Below are 22,267 nucleotides of genomic sequence, written 5' to 3'. Positions count from 1 at the left end.
AGACACAGCAGGCCACAGTGCTCCTGCCCAAAGTTCCTCCTTTTGCAACCAACTGCCTGAATGTTGTGCTTCTTAGGAGATAAGGGCAGCCTCCCACGAAAGGTGACTCAGCAATCCAACACACAGCCTCTCCTGAGATAAGGTTGCTCCAGGGGCCTGAGGACAGTGGGATACTGGGGGGTGGGGGTGGGGGGTCACAAGCAGAGAAAACTGAAGAAGTTAAATTCATAGTATAACCACTACTTTATTCTAGGAAATTGAGTGTGAACTTGTAACTTAATCAGCAGTGAATACATAAACAGTTCTGGAGGGAAAAAGCTCTATTTTAAAAGTAGAAGCTTTGAGTACATGAGTAATTTGAAATACAGTAATTACAGCAGAGGTCCACTCCACCAGATATGCATATGAGATAATAATGACAGGACATATCTGAAAATGAGAGGTGAGTTATTTAAGCCAATCCAGAGGTATAACTCATTATTTATTTAGAATTTCCATCAATATTAATCCACAATTTATATTTCTTTTAATGATGTAGGACAGTATAGGCGCCCATCACTCTGTGGCTTTAACTACACGACTGTGCAAGAGATTGACACTTAGATTGGCATTATCAGAATATTGGAATGAAGTTATTAAACATCTTAACCTCTTTGTCCATACTATATGTATGAATGATGGCAGAATGCAGGGAGATGAAGTGTTGCACCCTATCCCGTTATATGTGCTGCAGACAGTAGGCTGCGGTGATTGAATTTACATTCAGTGTTGTGTATCTCAGTTTTAGGTCACTTCCAAGCAGTTTTGAATTTAGATAATTGACTTTGCAGCAAAACTTCTAATGTTAAAGTTAAGATGAGTCTCGCAGAGCTCATATTGATGGAAGCATCTGAAGCTGAAATATCTCTGAGCCAGTAGCATACTTTTGGTTTGTAGACTCCTGCACACAAAACCCAAAGGGAAAACCACATTGCAGTGAATATAATGCACATGCATGATGGTCTTCTGCAGGACTGAGCCAGTAACTCAGTGAGGATGCACTCAGTGTGCAGGCATCTTAAAACCGAAAGTAACAAAGAGTAACACGTTGAAAAAAGAAACCAATGTGTCCAGGTTCGGACATAATCCAGATTGTGGACACTTGCAGGTGTGATGAGGCAGGACAGAAGCTTTGACACTATAAGGGTGGCCATGACTGGAGAGAAAGAGCAAAGTGAAATGGATGAAACATTAAAGAGACAAAGAAAAACTCATTATATGGGAAAGAAAACAGTTGTGTTAATGTCATGGACTGCTTCAGCGTGCCAGAACAGGTGACAGAAGGGGAGCTGTCCAATATGCAAGTAAGGAGCCCCCCCGCCAGCTTCCTCGGTGAGAATGAAATAAATAAACAATGAATGGTCCACTCTCCTCGCGCGCCTCATCCCATCTCATGCATGGCTGCCAGTAATGGTCTACTGGGTGTCAGCTTTTATTGGCACGGCACAAAGCAAGTGCCAAGGGCTCGGAGGCTCGACTCCCCGCAGCAGACTCGGCCTGTGGATAAAAGCGAGCAAAATGCCCCAGCCGAGCTCAGAGACATAGTCATGTTGGGCTGGAACGAGGAAGTGCAGTGGAGAGGGGAGGGACTCCGGGCGCAGCTCCATGGGGCCGCCGCGGCGCTGCGACCTTCTGCACATGGAGCCGGGGAGAGTTGGAAGAACTTCATACTGCAAACTCAAGGAATAGCAGGTAAAGTGACTTCCACCGCGCTTTTCAGCTCCCAACTAATCTCAAAGGCTAGGTCATTACCTCTACATTGAGCTCTTTTTCTTTTCAAGAGTTTTAGGAGACATTTTGCACCTGACTGGAAAAGACTCTCCTTTAGTTTCGGTGCAGGTGCGCCGCAGCATCAGATCCCGCTTGGTGCGCGTAATTCTCGGCCGGTATAGGACGTGTAACGGATTAACAAACGAGAGTACTATTTTAAAATTAAATACAGAAAAATATATTCACTTTTCCGCGTCATTTGTTACTAAATAGCCATCAGTTTAACGGAAGTAGTGGAATGTTCCCCATTTTTCCTGTGTCTTTTTTCTCTTTTGGGAACATATGGATAAATTATTTCACAGTCACTTAGATTTATATAAACATACTTGTCTCGGTTTTTAAGATTTACTTTACTACTTTGTTCGCAATTCGTTAGAATTGTAACCTGTTTAATAGGTTTTTACATTCCTGGTATAGCCTATATAGCACCTGTTGCAACAGATGTGCGCGCTCAGTAAACTTCAGATGGTCCCTCTGTATCTTACGTTTCATAAAAAAATATTAAAATACACATTTTCAGGAAAAAAAACAACAACTTTTGATTAAGAAGCACATTTTTCGGGGGCCAAAACCAAACCGTATGTGACAATATTATAGCACTGTTTAAACAGGAAATCTGTACGCACAGAAGCTGTAGCCAATGTTTCTTGTAAATTAATAATCGATAAATCGGATAATTTCTCATACCGTTTAGCTTTGTATTCACCTGTTCGAACCACAGTCTCAGTTCGTTGTTTAACGTCTGTGTGAAGGGAAGAAACAAGACGCATGTAGGCAGGACTGATACAAGTTTTTACAGTGCTGAGGTGGAAAGTAGTTCATCAACGCCCAGGCAGAAAAACAGAAACAACTCTCGAACTGTTGAGGAAATTTCCTCTTTTTAACACGTTACAAAAGTTGAGCCATATAGGTTGAGCCTCTGCAACAATATATATATATATATATATATATATATATATATATATATATATATATATATATATATATATATTCTAGCTTTTGATCAAAATAAGAATGTACAGTATGTAGCTTTTTTTTTTTTTTTTTTTATAATTTTATCTTTAAAGTGGCGATGTGTGATGCAAAGCCCCGAGTCAATGAGTTGCCATTAGTTTGTCTAATCTTAAACTGTGAGAGAGCATCTTCATTTTTTGTAATAGGCCTATACGTATTTTTTTTAGGCAAATATGAATGCATTTGAAGTTTGCTTTCAAGTAAAATGTTATTTTTCTATGAGTTTGAAACATTTAAGGGAAGTTAATAATTCACTTAAATCACACTTAAATGCAAATATTCAACATCTGTTTTAAACTCGGATAGGGAACCCCAATACCTGCACAAATAGGACTTTTTCGTATCTCAGTTGGAAAGAGAAGTGCTGAAAGTGCTGCAAGTCTGTCTGCAGATACATCATCTTTCTTGTCAGTAGAAACAGAAGTAGGTGTGGGGCAGAGGAAGGCAGACAGTTATTAAAATGATTGTACTGTCTGAATAGCAGAGTAGTGAAGTGTGTCAGATGCAAATGAAGGAAACTTCTCTTCAGCGCACCTTTACTCTCCCCTCACCCCTCGATAGGCTCCCAGAACACATCCGCTAACACTATCTACCCACTTACACCCATACATTTCACGAATTACTGATGAGAATCTCCATGTGCTTATGAACAAAGGTGACCGTGCAAACACATTGCTTGGCAGTGTAGGATAATCTCTAATCCTAATGACTGATAAAAAAGTGCCCACAGCTTCATTAGTTCTCATGAAAACCACATGAGTGAAAATTAATAACTCAGATATTTTCCTGAATTGTCAGAAAGTTTTGTAACTGTAGGAAAAGTGGAAACGTTTGGCAGCATGTGCGAGAATAAAGAATTCAAATTATTATTCATATTGTTTGTGCATAATCAGAGTGAGGTGCAGCACTAATGAGCAATGAAACTGGATTAACATAGTGATGATATATTACATAGGCCTACTGATGTATTTTAATGCTATAACATGTTTTATTGCAGCCAAAGATCTAATTGTCATAAGCAGAAACATATAAAAAATATTTAACATGAGCGTCCTTTGCCTTAAATCCCACTTTTATTTTGTTTTGTAATTGTTTAATCACTCCATAAAAGGATGAGTGATTAAACAGATTTTTTTAAATGGATTTTTATTAAAAACATTTCAATTTAATGAATTTGAATGAGATGAAACTTAATTTAATTCTAGCTGACACTCAGGAAATGTTTTGTGTGTGACTTTTTTCCCCCTACCATTTCTATACTTGAGTGTTGCCTCATGTTTTCCTGTTCATTTTGAATGTGTCTTATGTATACTAATTTAAACATATACTGTACACACCAGTGTCTAAGCTTCCTCCTGGGTTTCCAAGCTCTGCATGGTGTGGTCCTCAGTATCTGTTAACGGTTTCGTTGTTTCTCATCTCCACCCTGCTCCCTGGTGTAGCTTTTGCACCTTACTATGAGCAGACGCCTCCAACCCCCCACCCCCACCATTCAACAAACACACACACACACATACGCAGGAGGAGGACCGAGAATTCTTTCAACCCACAAGCCTCTTCCTGCCTCTCCTCACTTGACGTACTCCGACCAAAACTTTTCCAGTCCCCCTGCGCTATGTATCAGAAGTCTTTTCTGTGACTTCCATTTCACTGGTTGAAAGATTCCACCTGCCCCCAGTTCATACACACACACACACACACACACACGCACACGCACACGCACACGCGCACACGCACACACACACACACACACACACACACACACACACACACACACACACACACACACACATACACACTCCTCCCGGTAACAACCAGGACATGAGCAATAAAGGGTAAAAATCCTGTTTTTTTTTCACAGTATCAGTTTGATCTGATAAAATAAATGAGAAAAAAAGTCGTGACTGGTTAGGTGGATGAGCACATTTTAGTTTCTTATTAAAAAGTATGTTATCAAAGTAGGACTCCAAGTTCAAGTTTGGAAAAGAAAAATTAAGGCACACTCTTTAAATCACAACTAAAAACAATATGGGAAAACTTTGTAAGACGTAAAAAAACAAAAACAGCATTAAAATAGTATCACGAAATAACTACTTCCCGAATACTCTACGTGCACCTTACTTTCCACATGCCTACGCGAGTGGGTTGTGGTTGAATGTAGGAACTCTCTTTTTTATTTCTGCCGAAGCCCCCCCTCCGCCAACACATCCGTGTTTCCCCTCGCACCATCTGCCCAGAAAAAAAGGGCACACGAGAATATACCCCCCTCTGCCCCCAACCTCCTAACTCCAGATGCTGAAGAAGTGTGCTACGGAGTCGTAGCTCAGCAGAGTAACACGCAACACCCCTGTGTTGTGCCGAACAAATCTTCTGCACCAGTGACCTTTGCCCCTTCTCCTCCCCTCACACTTGCATCCTGGGTGTCTGCAGGCCGCCGAGCTCCTGACTTGACTCCGCAGAATATTGTGCGTTGCGACACAGCGGCCCAGTCGCTTCCCACTATTTGTTCCAAATGTGTGGAGCCATCTGTCAGTAAAACAGGAAGGCCTAGGTTCCCCTTCTCCCTTGGGCTCGTTTCGCTATTTTCGGGAGCTTCACTTCTCCCTGAGTGGCTGCTTGGACTGGGCAGCGGCCCCACCAAGGGCTTCTTGAAGTGGCGGAGCTGGGGCTGAGGCTGTCGGGCCCATCTGCTGCAGGCTTGAGCGCCATCCATTATTAATGGGGCCACGAGCACTGGTGACTCCTCAGATATTCAGTCCTGGCCAGAGGATTGCTTCTAAAAAAAAATCATAAAGACAACTTCTCTGTCCTTCGGCCTGCTTTTTCTGTTCTTTTCTCTGCACCTTCCTGTTGCAATTGCTCTTCTGACTTCTTGCCCTCCCATTGCTATCTTCGTTCTCTGCCTCTAAATCTATCTCGCTGCTTCTTCTCTCTCTCTTTTCTGTCCTCCCCTCTCTTTGTTTCTGAGTGTGGCTTGCATGCGTCTGTGCCCAGGCCGCGGGCTCAGCGATGCATGCTCAGTAAATTAGTGAGAACACGAGTGCCGATCAGCTGGGAGCGCCAAACACCCGCATACTCGTGACCTGGGGCCAGTTAATTTTCTGCTTAATTTTGCGGCAGTCAGTTTGCATTTTTGGATGATTACGTGGCAGGAAATTAACAATAAATAACAAATGTGGTCTGAAAGCCCATTCCCAGCAAGCCTACCAGCGAGTCCCATCAGCCGGAGCCAAGCCACTCTCCAAGCTCAGTCGCTCTGTCAGACTTGTAATGAAAATGTCTGTAATTCTTTGTAATGTAATGTGGGGGGACTGTGGGGTGTCTGTGGCGGTGACAAGAGTGATCTCACTGAGGTGACAAAGCCACGCCGAGAAGTACACCCTTTACTCCACTCTGGCTTTTTATAATGTTGTTTCCTCAGCCTGCACTTGATTAAACTTACATACGTCTCCATCTCCATCTCTCTCCCATTAGAGTACCTGCACCGCATGGAGACAGAGGAGGCCCAGGAAATGGCCCAGATGCCAGGTAAAAGACTACCTACTGCATGATTGAGACGTAGAGTGCAGAAAGTAGATACAATAGGCCCTACAAACAGGCTCTTACACCACCCGGAGGTAATTTTGCTTATCCTGAATGAGACACATTGAGGGGCTGCGTGGTGAGTGATGGGTGTTTGCTGGTATGTGTGTCTCCCCAGGCAGGGACAGCCCCCCTGCCAACGAAGCGTCGGAGGAGGCAGAGGAACCAATGGCCGTCCCTGAGGACCTGTCAGCCGGCTCCACCCACCCGCAGAACAACAGAGGGGACAAAGGTACGAGGCAACATCTCACCAAACGCACCCACAACCACAGCAGAACAACACTGATGCTTGTGTAAATGTAAGAAAACATGAATCGTAGTGTGAGTGTATCCATGAAGCAGCAATCCAAATGAGTCAAACCCACTGCAGTGCCTTTCCCAAAAGTAATGTAGTCAATCCCAAAGCTGGAGTGAAACGGTTAAATGAAAGAAATGTCAGTATCAAAAGCATAACATATATATTTAAAAAAAGCATACAAATGTTTTTATAACTTAATCCCATACATATCCAGAGGGAGATATTTGCTGTTCCAAATCCCTTGGAAAAATTAATTTTAAGCTGCAAAGAGACACATTTAGGTCATTGGCAGAAAAGGTAAAAAAAAAAAATAAAAAAAATCCCTTTGATCCATGGCATGTCATTAATAAGCCGAATCTTAAGGAATAGCTAATGTGGCCTTGATTTGAGTTTGTGAACACCAAGCCAGGGAATATCATGGTGAAAATAAGGATGAAGCATGCTAGGGGGATTCACATATATTTATCTCAAGTCTCCTAACATGGGTGGTTTGTGAAAAAACAGGAAATGTTCAAGGTGGAATCATTATTGGTCATTAAAAGCTAATCGCTTTTACATGATAGCAGGATGAATCAGACATAACATACAGTTTAAATAGGATAAGCAAGGTATTTTTTTTGCTTAGTATTATTATTTATTAATAGCTTGTCAAACACATTAATACATCCACTGAATGTCCAAAATGTTAGGGACCGTCACAGCTTTCAGGACAGATGAGGCGAATCCACATGAGAGCCATTGAAAAGTCAATATTTAATTTATTTTGAAAATTTTGAAAAGAGGTGCAACTCAGGATCACAAAGACGTGGAGTTATATATTTTCTTTTAATCATGACAAATGATTTTAACTGATCAGAAAAACCAAGCATGACAGCTGACCGTCCTATCGGTGTTTTTCCACTTATCCAGATGACGGCAAAGATTAGCAGCACATAGTACAAAAATAAAATGTGAGAGAGGAAACTGAAATAGGGTGTGTAAGAGTTTCCTAAGAAGAACTTGCCATCAGGCAGTTTCAACACTCCTGAAGATAAAGAGTTTAGGAACAGGGCCAAGCTCAGAGAGATCAGCACATCACTACACCGCATAGGTCACACACCTGCGCGCGCACACACACACACACACACACACACACACACACACACACACACACACACACACACACACTCACACACACACACACACACACACACACACACACACACACACACACACACACACACACTTTCTTGAGTTGTGAGGCGCCGAGCTCAGCACAGGCAGGAATTTTCTGAACAAGTGCTGCGATGGCAACAATTAAAATATTTAAAATCAAGTTAGGGAGCGTTTGTAGAGCCATGTTTTATAAGACTGTGCACATCTCATCTCAGTCGACAGATGGACGTTTAGTACGATCTGGGGAAAAAAGGAAATAGTCAAAAAGCAGTTGATTTAAATATCGTACTTTCATCGGCAGCATGTAAAGAGAGTAAAGGGGGCACAGCTGGTGGCGTGTATGTATGACTTGATGTACTATATGTGAGTTTCTGTTCATTCCCTATAACAGTAGGATCACTTCGCATTCGACTGTGTGTGCACATGTGTCTATATAGGGACAGAGAGAAAGAAGGGAAGTGCAAGTATCTGGTACATCTATGCATGGCTGCCCCTGTGATAAAAGCCCAATTGAGTTATAATTATCGCCCAGGATCATGTGCTGCTCAGTTCTCTGTAGTGAAAAAAAGGCATAAAGCAGAGGGACTATATGTGGGACATGGGACCTCAAAGTATCGAAAGCTCAAAACCTCAAAACCCAGGTTTGTTTCCTGTTGCAAATAAGTCTTCACATCCTGGGATCGTCACTGTTACTGCGCATTCACAATGCTGCAATCCACACATATATGACTCAAAGCATAAGGGAGCTTTAAAGGTCAAAATGAACCCTATTTTGTCCTCCATATCAGTGTGTTAACTAAACTGTCACAAAATGCTAATTAAAATAATTTAATTGAAATTAAGAAAAAAGATAATTTATTTTGGATGGAGAGATATTTGGTTTAAGTTACAATGCGGTAAAATTACCTTCTGAACATCCCAGTGAAATGATTTCTGTTTCACTTTCCGTGATTCAGACGCTCCTTTGCTATTTCAGAGACATGAGACTAAGAGGGAGACTGAGCTGTCTAGTTCCCGAAAACATGGAGGAGGTTGAAAGTGCGAGGGGGAAAAGAAGGCTGTTTTTGGTGTTCCTGCAAATCGCGTTGAGAGTGTTGCTGCCGTGGTTTAACACATGCGGTTCCACTACTTTGCACACAGGGTTATTTTCAGGCAGTGAGAGCAGCACAAGTCAGTAACAGGAACCTCCAGCAGTCTCCCTGTTTCCACGCTGCAGAACTAACACACTTGCTAAGTTGCTTCCTATCTGCTATCAAACTCTTTCAATATAGCTTGAACATTTCTTCTTTTTATGCCAAAAAATGCTTTGTGTTTAAAAGAATAGTACTATAGCTTCTTTCTTTTTTATTTTACATTTGTTGGTTGCTTCTCTAAGTATTGGTCATTGTTTAATTCTCTGCTACAGTATGTGTTACCCCTTTATTTGTAATCTGAGGATTAGATCCACATCAGGTTATAACCATTTTATTGTGACCTGTTTTGTTTGTCTGACCCTCGCTTCCCAAAACGAGCAAATCAGGATGTGTGACTGTGACAAACAAGATAAACAGTAGAAAGCCTTCTTCCTATTCCCAATTCAGTCACAACTTCCCCATATCCATGAGAAGTAGGTGGCAGCCCAGCATTCATGGTTCCCTTATGTCTGCTTCAACTGGCTGATAACCTGAGTGCTTCACTGGTATATTAGATGTCTCAGGAACTGAAAACCACAAATAAACAGTTTTTTGTTCCAACAAATTTGAAATTAGTCAGAATAAACCGTCTACACATTTCTTTTTATATTAAAGAGTTATTCCTGGATCAGTGATAACATTTCCATGTGCAGAGAAATGCCTCTCTTGTCAATACTGAGCAAGGCAATAGTCTGATTAAGTCTTTTTATTGGTACATCATTTTACAAATCAATGTTGACATCAGCAAAGTACTTCAGATACCCAGAAAAATTGTGTCAACCAGAGGTTATGTGGCTAAAACCATAAATTAAATTAAGAGGGTTGAAGTGGTGTAGCCATCGAGTTTTGCTTTCGAGCTCTGTGATATGCAAATGCAAAGGTAACCCGATAACTTGCCCTCAAAAATCCCTCCTTACGTCACTATTAAAGTGTGTATGCCTGACTGAAACGCCTTGGTGGTTCAAGTGAGAAATTCAAAGGCTTGGTTTGCAACACGTGCAGCATAAATACTCCAAAAAAGATAACTCCGGCTGCTTAGTGCAGGTTGTAATTCTCTTTCACCTCTGCAAAAGTGAGTAGGACATGTGCACAACCTGACTGCACTTCACAAAATGTCACAGAAGGTGTGAACATGTCTTAAGTCAGTGATTCCCAACTAGGGGTGTTCATACCCCGAGGGGTACTTCTGCTGTTGCATAGAGGAATGTGGAAAGATTGTGGAGTAGCTTTAGTCATTTGAAAACATAGAAATTACAATTTAAATAAACATTTGCATATTGAGTCACCTGAATACCACTTGTTGAGAGTGTGTGTAATGTAAAGCAAAGGAGTTGAAACAGGTGTTAGCTGTAATGGATAAACTGTTGTAATAGATAAAAGTAATGGATAAATGGTTCGAAAGGAGGGGGTGAGCGATCACGGAAAACTTGTGTCATGTGGACGCCCCCGACAGAATTGTTGTCATTACTTAGAATTCCTGATGGGGGAGACAGAATCTACGCACTATAGCTTTAAAGTAATGGATACACAGTTAAAATAGTTAGCCTAAATCAACGGATAAACAGTTGAAATAGTATGCTTAAATTACCGGATACACAGTTGAAATAGTTTGCTTGAAGTAACCCGTACATTTTTAAAATAGTTACCTTAAAGGGGCTCTAAGCGATGTCACGCGTTTTTTAGGCTACAACATTTTTTGTCACATACAGCAAACATCTCCTCACTATCAGCTAGCTGCCTGTCCCCTGAACACACTGTAACAAAAACCTTGGTCTCTGTAGACAGCCCAGGCTCCACAAACGGCAACAACAACAAACTGCGCCAACCTGCACCACCAAACATAACAAACAGTGTTCCAGCCAATAACCGACAAGAAAGATTTGGGGGTGGGGGTTGGGGGGTTAGTGCGCGTGCACATGAAGGGGTGTGTGGGGAGTGGAGGAGAGAGAAGCGTGAAGAGCGAAGTTAGCTAGAATAAGTTAGCCTCCGTTTTGTTTGACAATACTTTGAACGTCAACAAGAAGTGACGTCACCCAACATCGCTTAGAGCACCTTTAAAGTAATGGATACACAGTTCAAATAGTTAGCTAAAAGTAACCCATAAATGTTTAAAATAGTTAGCTTAAAGTAATGGATAAACAATTTAAATATTTAGCTTAAAGGGATGGATACACAGTTGAAATAGTTAATGTAATAGATACAAGGGGAAATAGTTGAAAGTAATGGATAGTAATGGTTGACATATTTAGCGAAAGGTAAGGAATAGTTAGTTAAATTAGATAGCTCAAATTAAGGTAAAAACTGTTTAGTTTGCTAAAGGTAATGGGAGAATGGCTCAAATAAATGGTTGTGTAGAAAAATGGGTATATTTGGGTTCATCTGCATGGGGTTTGGGAGTACAACTGACAAAAACTGTTGACAACCACTGTCTGAAGTTAAATCTGTAAATGCATATATAAGCCAAATAACTCCCAAGTGAAACTAAAGGCAGCATGGCAATAACAGCATCAGAGTTGTGTGTTAACACATATCAACACTTAAAAACCTTGTCATCCACGTTGTATTACATTATATTTTGGATGCACATGTAGCACATTTGGAAACTAGTTCATACACAGTTCTGTACCATAACTCATCATCATCTTTTGCACATTGATAGAACTTAACACCAACGTAGCACCATTTTGTTTTTATAAAGCTTTTCCTTCCCTTTGCGTGCACGGCTGGTATCTCTCTTATCTCATCTGCTCAGCAAAAAGACAAGAGAGTTTGTCCAAAAAATGTCAACAGTCGAAACAGATGAGCAGATTGTTTGTCATGCGACAGCAAATTGAAAAAAAAAAAAAATGTTGCGTGGAGATGGACGATCGGATTATGTGACTGATCAGAAAAGCGATCATAAACATCTCATGATCCATCGCTGTTAGTTCTCAAATTTCGCTCCACCTCCTGCTCTCTATGGGAAACATTCTGTGGGGGATTTATGTTCCCCTGGTGGCTCTCGGCAAAAACAAGACTCCTGCAAAAAAAATATTTCAGTTACTGGCTGTTTTACAATTCCTTTCCCGTGCTTCCCTTTCTGTCACTTCTCCATAATTCTTGGTAATTTCAGTTAGACAGGCTCTCTTTCTGAAGCTTCCCCTTTTCCATAGATTCCTATATTTCATGATTTCCACTTCTTCCTCTTCAATTGTACAAACAGAGGTAGAGGCATGGGGAAATCAGGCTGCCACAGTGACATGCAAACCACAGGCTGATAGCTGTGGGACTTGCATGATCTGTCAGTTCTCTTAAATGTTTCTAAAGTTCGCTAGTGGGAAAAGAAGGAGCTGGTCGTTCAGCACAGAGGACACTTCTCTTTTCTGATCACTCTGGGAACACCAGACATCACGTAGAGATTATAGTATAATATAAATAATAGTTGGCATTGGTCAATCATGCAGCATTTACTTTCTGTGTTCTACAGACCCCTCTGATTAGTGAAAAGGTCAAATGCGAGTTTGTCTCATGTGTGCCTGTGTGTGTTCATCGCACTCTGTGGCTCTGATAGACACCGCTGTCGTCCCTAGTTTCACACTTCCTGTGTCTCTGTTTCCTGTTTATCTTGCTGTCATTTGTTTCACCAAAGTGTGATGGTGTGAGATGATCTGTGTTTCTTCATCACTGACATCCTCAAACAGTATGCATGCTATCCACCTGTGTATCCTTGTGAAAAATACTATTCTGCTTTGAAATAAACAAGCACTGTATCTACAGTATAGTCTACAGTTTAGAGGAGTAGGCGGTGGCTTGATCTTATCAGACATTTGCTGATTTTTCTCAGGCTGAATTCACAAAATGCCTGAAGTAAGAGGGGAAGTTTGTGAACTGCCGATGCATCATCCTGGTAAACATAAAATTGTTGCATTGAGCACTAAAGGAGGTTTGCCATTGCACAACTGTTGTTGCCCTAGTTATATTATAGTGCAGTTGCATTGCTATTACATACAGTACAGTGTCCATCCAGACAGAGGAACGAGGGAATGAACATAATTATATTGAATACAATAACGTACTGAATGAATCCAAATAAAGCCAGGCCATGTTAAAGTTCAGTTTCTTGGCTGCGAGAAACACAGCTTGAGTTCATCAGCATAGTCTTTATAAAATGAGCACATATGTATTTTATTTGAACAAGTAACAAAAACAATGTAACACATAATATGATGTCTCATTCATAGAAAAAAAGGGAACTTTATGGAAACAACATAAAAAGCCAAACAATAATTTAACAATGACAATCTGTCAGGTCAATTATGAAAAAAGTATAAAATAAAATCAATTAAAATAGTGAGATTGATAACAACACAAAATAATAATAATAATAATAACAACAACAACAACAACAACAACAACAACAGAAAAAGCTATGTTTTACTTATATCTGTTAGAAACATTCATGAACATCCATTCAGTGAGGACAGTCAAAAAATTGTTTGACTTTCCTATTATGCAGCCTTACAGACCAGGCAAAGGCAACTTCAAGGCTACATCACAATGTTACAATAAGCAGCTCTTATCTATTCTCCTGTCATAGTATCAATATCACACTGACAATTGCCCATCTTTAGTATATAACATCATGAAAGAACCATGCTCGTATTCTAAACCGTGGCCCCCCCTCCTTGCCCTTTTTTCCAGCCTATAACATTAAAGTTGAGGCTCGCAGTGATGAGGAGAATGGGCTGGCCTGTGACATGAATGGCGTGGAGGAGGAGGAGTGCGCGGAAGACTTGCGCGTGATCGATGCCTCGGGGGCCAAGGTGAACGGCTCACAGCCGAGCCCCGAAGCCAAGGCCTTCTCCTCGGCTGGCGGTATCCGGCTGCCCAACGGGAAGCTCAAGTGCGATATCTGTGGGATAGTTTGCATTGGCCCCAATGTGTTGATGGTGCACAAGCGGAGCCACACTGGTAAGCCACCTGCAATAATTCTTGCCCTTCCTTTGCACCCATGTTCACTGTTAGTAAGACAGGATGGATGAGGGGTAGAAAGGTGTTTGCTGTGGCTCCCGCCCATGTTCAGAACATTTCTTTAGACTTTAAGCTAAAAAATTAAGCTCAGAGTTGTTGTCTCCCACTAACACAAGCAGTATCACAATGTGCATGCTGTAGCTTTGCCTACACACAAACATTAGTGATAGATAAATAAACTTTAGAGCCTGTTCTTATGTTTGCAGTCACACTTATAATCAGTCGTAGCGGTAAAGGCATCCTTGCGTTTGGCTGTATGCATGTAAACCTTCCCATCGTGCGTGAAATAGACTTTGAGCACGCCATTAGCATTCATTATTGTTCATCTAAATGACTCTGAATTACCACAGGACAAGCAACAGTTACTGATCAAATTATTGTGTGTGACAAAGTAGCAGAGATGAACTTGGTCCGACAAAAAAAAAAGCCCTGAGCTGAGAAACAGGATATCTGCGGACGATTAAATGGAATCTCTATGAAGTGACAATTATCTGGCTATTAAAAGTTTTTTCAAATTTCAAAATTGATATTCTATTGTAATGAAGCCAAACCAGTGGTGGGGAACATTTTTGAAAAAGGCACTTAACTGTCAAGCTTTAGAAACTAATGAAACTCAAAATGGAAGAAAGGAACACTAGACTAATGTAAATGCAAAAGAAACTACAATAAAAGACATAATGAAGTGCCTCTTATTTAAATAGAAAATATTCTGTAGTGAGTCTTTGCTCCTGAAATGCATTTTTAATGAATTTCCTTTTTTATATATTTTTGCTGCTTCACTGGTGACTCTTATTTTATGGGGGGCCTTTGAAAAAAAGAAGAAAAAAAGCCATATTAAAACGTTCTCACAGAATGCCACAACACTCGGAGAGGCTGGATATTGGTTTATTCCAGAAGCGCTGATCAGGAAGACTGGCTCGCAACACAAAGTGTTTCCTCCGCTTTATTCAAATGAGGCTGAATTTGCATTGTGATGTGCCGCTCTTATTTTAGAGACGAAGAAGAGGAAAAAATGAGATTTTCAGATCAAATTGACCTAGGCAATGGTGCATTACGGAACTGGCAGGCTGAGTCTGAAAGGCTCTTGTTCGATCAGAGCGCCAGAAGTCGGTGGGGCAGGGGGAGCACGGAGAGATAGAGTGTCAGTCTGCTGTGAAACCCTCTCTCAGGCTGCTGGATCGCTCTCTGCCCCCGAGACGCTCCATCATCCGGCTTGTTCTGGCGCTCGGGATGCTTGTTGTGTAGTGACCCCACATTCCTACAGCAGCAACCCGCTTTTTCATCCACATAGAAAAGACAAAGACTGTGCTTTTATTGTTGTCAGTGGAGTAATCAAACATAGTGAGGTTAGGGAGAGTGGTGCAATCAAGAAAAACATCCAAAATTATGAACTGCCTGGTAGGGTACATACAAAAAAACCTATAAAATTGGGTGCCAGTAAAACGTACAAGTTATTATTTTTTCTGTATTTTTTCTTTGTGTTTTATTTGCCTCATAATGGTAAAGTGCCTTTGTTGTGCTCTTGTCCTCAGGAGAACGTCCTTTCCAGTGCAGCCAGTGCGGGGCCTCTTTCACCCAGAAGGGCAACCTGCTGCGTCACATCAAGCTCCACTCAGGGGAGAAACCCTTTAAGTGTCACCTATGCAGCTACGCCTGTCGCAGGAGGGACGCCCTCTCCGGACATTTACGCACCCACTCAGGTGAGTATCCACAGGCCACCCACACTGAAAACTTCCACACTCATGGTAATGGTAGGGCTGCTGGGTTAGAGCTGAAGATCTTTGCCTGAACCCGACGGGACCCGACGGGATCTGATGGGTTCGGTCTTAATTTCTCTCATTTTACATGGGCTCGGGCCAGGCTCGGGGTTGCACGGTAAATGAGCGGTCAGGTGATGCGTTTTGATTAGCGCGAAAATGGATCTGAGGAGGTGAAACGGGGGCTGGCCTCTGGAGGACTTATTTTATTTCTTTGTTCCAACTTCCAAGTGGCCTATAGCCTACGTTAGTCATGAATAAATTATGTTAAAAAATTTATAAATGACTCATTCTTGACAAAAGGAAAAAGAGCTGTGTGCGTGCGCACATTTGAATAATGTCGGGCTGTAAATGGGTTCGGCCTTTTAAAAAGCTGTCAATCAAAATGTACTTGTCGGGCTCGGGCCGAATTCTGTCGGGCTCGGGCCTTGTCGGGCCTAACTTTTAAGGCCCGATTACAGCTCTACGCTGGGTGCCTTTATTAAAGGCATGACATGTTCTGCAGTGCATACAGTGAGAGCTCAGGGCTTTATAAGGGGAAGTTGACAGGGTGTAGATATGGTGTCACTTTTTTGTGTGCAAATGCTTTGCAGAAGTATGTGTTAATGAAATCTTTTGGGTGTAAACAGTACACAGCCTGCTCTAAATAGTTCAACAGAACAGTGAAGGGATAACCTGCAAAATGTTTTTTGTTTAGTTTCAAATTTGAACTGCAACAATTAGTGACAAAACAACAAAGTACTTTGTTATTCTCCACAAGTTGGTGTGCATAGGCACTGAACTGAATTAAATAAGGAGCAAAGGCTAAATGAATCAGAAAGCTTACAAACTAGGGAGGCCTATGCTTAAAGGAAAAGGCTGGAAATATTTTTTTTTTTTACAATTTTCTGTGTTATCAAATCCCATGAAAGCCTTAAAACCAACAGTGTGTCAATCTGTCTCTCAGTACTTTCCAACTTCCCTACTATATTTATGACACTCAGTTCCAATCCCTTTTATTCATACTGAAGACAGGCAATATTTCTTTTATTTTTTTTTTTAAAGGTAATGTCACCCACTGACACAGAGTGGCTCATGTATGTGTTTGAGAGGAATTAGCTACAGTAGTGGCTTAGTGGTTCGAAATACTGAGGTCATAAGTCTCTCCCGCTCTAAATATTCTGATCACAGTGATAGACAGATAAGAATATATTTTTTTACTACTCCTATTTTCAATATTTTATTTATCCAACTGTTCCTGTAACATTTCAACAGATGATATTCCATGACTGTGGGTCTATTATTATTTAGTTTACTGTAAAAGCCTTCTTATTTTGTTGGTGTAAGAGCAGTTCATCTTAATCAAGTCTACACAGATCAGATTATAAAATACCCACCATGAGTACGTTTTGATGTGTAAACTCCCCTCAAGTTGCTTCCTGAATTTCCCCAAAAATACAGAGGACATGACCTCAGTGAGCTCAGTAATAGCTACAGCCGTTCTCTGGACTTCACCTGTCAATCAAACAGTGTGGGGGCGGTACTGCCAGGTCTTTTCCTTGGGTTTTCTGTCGACAAAGTCTTTGTAGGTGGGGCTTTTTTTCTATGTCTAATCACTCTGTTGTTTGTCTTCTTCTATTTATTCCAGTCAAACTGGGAATGTAAAAAACTATCACTTCCTGTTTTACTTCCAGGAAAGAGCTACGAAAAAGGGCATTTAGAACAGCAGACTATAGGTTGAATCATTATTGTGTAACTAAACCAAAACGTATGAATTAAAAATGAAAAAAAAAAAAGGTTATCACTTTCATATCAACAATCACATAGAATATGACACTGCTCTGTTCACTGATCTAATGTTATTTCTTTGCAGTTGGAAAACCCCACAAGTGTGCTTACTGTGGGCGGAGTTACAAGCAGCGCAGCTCTCTCGAGGAGCACAAGGAGCGCTGTCACAACTACCTGCAGTGCATGGGGCTGCAGAACAGCATGTACACAGGTCGGTGCCTCACCAGACGCACACTTCACTTTTCACCCAAATCTGATGGCCTACTTTACCCTGAGTGCAGGTCTAGCTATGCATGCAACAGCAGTGTGCCATGAATCTGTTACGAAATGCTCTAACAGATCAGCTCAAATTACTGTAATTTCCATTTGAGTGTATAAGCTCATGCAGAAGTTCTTTAGCTATTTAAAATGACTGCAGAGATAAATAAGGTCAATTTAATCATGGTGTCAGTGTAAAGTTCTGTATTTGTCCATATATACTCGGCAGTCATAAACTGAATGAACTCACTATGGAGATATTTCATGTGCAGGGTGCTGTAAACTTCTGCATTGAAGCCTAGAAACACATTTATACCTCATCTGTGAGCAATGAAGAAATACTGTTTTTATAGACCAAGTGCTTCACATGTGTCAGAATAGTCCGCTCTGTGCTCTGCGAGAAAAAATACCATCAGACCAGAAACTACCATCATGTGTTATCAGGCGCCAGTTCATCACTTTAAGCAGAACAAACTCAAATTACTTTTGATTCTGAAATCTACTTTTCTGTCTTGCTTTCCAGTAGTAAAGGAAGAAAGCAACCAGAATGAGCAGAGGGAAGACTTAAGCCAGACGGGATCTGACAGAGCCTTGGTGCTAGACAGACTAGCTAATAATGTAGCTAAGCGTAAGAGCACTATGCCACAGAAGTTTGTGGGTAAGGGCTGAAATCTGCTTCCTTTGTGTTCATAACCTGTGCACCTATGAAAGCTGCATAGGTGAAGCTGCAATGTGTTTTGTGTTAATTACTTTTTCTCTGCCACCCTGGCTCTGCAGAATGCATGCAGTGTAACAGAAAAAAAAGTCTATTTGTGCAGTTTAGCCTGATCAGGAATTGTTCAGTTGTTTAGAAAAGCCTATGTTTAAATATTTACAAGTGTTTAACCCTGCATATTAATTTTACATTAAGATGTTGATAATCTTCATAACAAAAGAGGGAGAAAAATAGAATATTAAGAGGCCGAGGGAAATACTAGTATGAGTCTAGAAATACCAATAGGAGACCATGAGACCAGAATAAAACAATTACAATTACACTGAGTCATTTTCAAACTAGAGAGGAGCAGGCTTGGTATTAAAGTGGTTAAATCACAAGATGCAGGTGAAAGTTGAAGTATAAACTTCACATTGCTCTTCTGTCTCTCTCCGAACCCTCAGGTGAGAAACGTCTGTCAGACCTCTCCTACGACGGAGGAGCAGGCGAGCTGATTCAGCCCCACGTCATCGACCAGGCCATCAACAGCGCCATCAGCTACCTGGGGGCCGAGTCGCTCCGGCCTCTGGTGCAGACCTCCCCGGCCTCCTCTTCCGATGTGGGCCTCAGCTCCATGTACCCCCTCCACAAGCAGACGGGCGAGGGCCACGCGGGGACGGGCCACAACCTGTCGGCCAAAGACAGCGCAGCCGAGAACCTGCTGCTCCTCTCCAACTCCAAGTCTGCGTCCAGCGAGAAGGACGGCTCGCCCAGCCACAGCGGCCAGGACTCCACAGACACCGAGAGCAACAACGAGGAACGTCCGGGCGGGGCGGCTTCCGGCCTCATCTACCTGACCAATCACATCACGTCAGGGGTGAGAAACGGCATGCTCCCGCTGGTGAAGGAGGAGCAGCAGAGGCAGTACGAGGCCATCCGGGCCAGCATAGAGATGGCTTCAGAGGGCTTCAAGGTGGTGACAGCAGACGGGGAGCAGGTGAGGGCGTACCGGTGCGAACACTGCCGCGTTCTCTTCCTGGACCACGTCATGTACACCATTCACATGGGCTGTCACGGCTTCAGAGACCCCTTCGAGTGCAACCTCTGTGGTCACCGGAGTCAAGACCGATACGAGTTCTCCTCTCACATAACGCGAGGGGAGCATCGCTACTGAGCCCCCTTACACTGGAGAGAACACACACACACACACACACACACACACACACACACACACACACACACACACACACACACACACACACAGACAAATAGGTGTAGATATGGAAAATATGCCGCACACAGTCACTCATGCAGACATGCACTGGAAATAAACGCATAGAAATACATCATGTAAATTACACTGTTGATGTCTGAAAGTTGTCTTTTTTATACAAAGTATGCATGTTTGTTGAACACAGATAAATGCACAACTATACAAAAAAGAAACTTTTTTTTTTTCAAATACCAAGGCTCAAAAGGACGAGTAGTAAGAAACAAATGTATGTATGATAATAATGTTCCGTGTAGACAACACAGTGGAGCTACTGGGCCACAGTAGGACAGTTTAGACTTGAAAGGGGAGAGAGAAGGGGAAAGACATGCAGCAAAGGGCCGCAGGTTGGAATCAAACCTGTGGCCGCTGCGATGAGGAGTGAACCTCTATATATGGGCGTCCGCTCTACCAGGTGAGCCAACCAGGCACCCTCCTACAAAGGTTTTTAAATTATGTATTTACAGTTGCCACGCGTATAAAATGTATAAATGTATCTTTTCTTTTGGAAAACCAGGCAGCAATAGAAAAGATTTCCAACCTAAGGTGTAGTATGTTCTGCAGTTGTTTTCAGTGCAGGACAACTCATTTTAAAATCGGTATTAAATGCAATCAATAAAAACAATCAATGTAGATAACCCCACATTTCCTTCTAACGTTTAAACCTGTTCTTGTATTTGTAACAACCTACTATTATTTATATCATAGTTACATGCCTGTCTGTTTTTGTATTTATTACAGTGATCAATGTTTGTCTGTAGAGTAGTTAATAAAAGCTGCATCTCTTTCTGTCCAACTGTACTAAATGTGTTTGAGGTGAAAACATGACCGCTGCTGGAATTTATTTTTTAATTTTATCCGAAGAAAATGTTATCCGGCCTTACCTGATGGCTAAGAATTACATCACTCACAAAATGACGAGGTGCCATTTCAGGTTTGAAGGAGCTTTATGCTTGCAAAATATCAATAAAGGATATTTTATATATGCACAAAGACTGGGGAAGTGTTTTGTTTTTCAGTGAATGGGTGTAGTAATAAGGAGAATTTATACTTGAGGAAGTTGTTTAATGACTAGACTGCTAACAGCCCTGTAACTATTGGGATCATTTTTATATATTTATATACACGTTTTTAATAGGATTGTTTTCTTAACTGGACTGTATTAACCACCTGTCAAAGAATATGGAAATGTCCACATTAAAGTGAAAATGATTCCTGGAGTTAATGCAAGGTTTCTCTGAGTTTTACCTTCCAAGGAAATATGGAGATTTCATTTCACACTTTCGAACCTTCTGAAATAATTAAGTTTAGATGTCATTCAAGATGCTGCTCACTTCTACCTGTCAAGGAAGAGCCAAGAAAGAGTGAATGACTGGCACTGAAGGGTGAATAAATAAACACCTCTCCACATACAATTACCAATGTGTGGTTGAAAAGTACAGTCTAGATTTAGCAAAAAAAGCTAATTTCCATGAATTATTGATCTTACCCTTCAGTGTTTTTGTAGTTACAAACCATACTTTGCATAATTTGCAACTAAAACACTTCTTCATATTATCTTGTAATTTACAAAGGATGCCAGACAGACAGAGAATGCAAGGCTGAAACATCGCAGTGGCATTTGTCTGCACAGAGACCCTTGTGTTAAAATTGTGACATCAAGGGAATACTGGTAGCATAAGCTGCATATGAGCATGGAGACCCTCCATATACATACACACACACACACACACACACACACACACACACACACACACACACACACACACACACACACCAGCATGTGGACATGTGCCGTGTACAGGACCTGAAGAGTGTGGCGCTCTGAGGGGCTGGGACAGAGAGGATCAGGCACTGGAGCAGAAGGCAGGGGCCAGGGCTCTGAGGGCCAGGCCTGTCTGTAGAGGCTCGGCAGAGGCCGGCGAAGAGGAGCTCGGCGGCGTTGTGCAGCGACAGCCTCGTCCAGATGGCTGCAGTGTGATTTAGCAGAAACGGGAAGCAGCTGTGGCCAGCGCTGAGCCCCACACGCTTGACTGGGACCCAACAGGGGAGGGAGGACATTTGCATGAGAGGGATAATCTGGCCAACCAACTCTGGCCCTGCCAGAATCCCAAATCTCACTTCCCCTTTCAGCCAGCTGACTGAAATACTCCTTTAAGAATCAGTCTCAACCAATTCCAATTGTGCTGTTAACAGGATCCAACAAGATGCTAGTGCTCAAGGTTTACACTTTACATGACTGTGTCCCAGTAATGGATGGCCATAATAAAACAGTCAGTGTTGGTCACTGTTTCAACTATTGTTTCTCAACATGTGGGGCCCAATTTGTGCATCATGTATAGGGTAAAGTGCCAAGTGGTGGAAAGTAACTAAATACACTCAGTCAGTGGCTGTACCTAAGTACAATTTTGAGGTACCTGTACTTTACTGAAGTATTTCTATTGTATGCTCTATACTTCTCTACTACATTTTAGAGATAAA

At 41.7% G+C, this 22,267-nt stretch overlaps 1 protein-coding gene across 8 annotated transcripts; it reads left to right on the top strand.

The window, feature by feature from the left end:
- Nucleotides 1–1,412: 1,412 nt before the first annotated feature.
- Nucleotides 1,413–21,011, top strand: ikzf1 (IKAROS family zinc finger 1 (Ikaros)). 8 transcript variants are annotated; one of them, XM_031284271.2, is made up of 8 exons: nt 1,414–1,731; nt 6,298–6,351; nt 6,524–6,637; nt 13,711–13,980; nt 15,573–15,740; nt 17,650–17,775; nt 18,349–18,480; nt 18,981–21,011. In XM_031284271.2, the coding sequence occupies exons 1-8, from the start codon at nt 1,437–1,439 to the stop codon at nt 19,688–19,690; spliced, it is 1,869 nt and encodes a 622-aa protein (XP_031140131.2). In that variant the 5' UTR covers nt 1,414–1,436; the 3' UTR covers nt 19,691–21,011. The 8 variants fall into 8 exon arrangements, with proteins under 8 accessions (XP_031140132.2, XP_031140131.2, XP_031140130.2 ...); XM_031284270.2 differs by having other exon boundaries at nt 18,346–18,480; XM_031284276.2 differs by having other exon boundaries at nt 1,644–1,731; nt 6,298–6,440; nt 18,346–18,480.
- Nucleotides 21,012–22,267: the final 1,256 nt, after the last annotated feature.

The sequence above is a fragment of the Sander lucioperca genome, chromosome 15 (assembly GCF_008315115.2).
Source record: "Sander lucioperca isolate FBNREF2018 chromosome 15, SLUC_FBN_1.2, whole genome shotgun sequence".
In the NCBI taxonomy this organism is placed as follows: domain Eukaryota; kingdom Metazoa; phylum Chordata; class Actinopteri; order Perciformes; family Percidae; genus Sander; species Sander lucioperca.
This window is presented reverse-complemented; position numbering and strand designations above follow the sequence as displayed.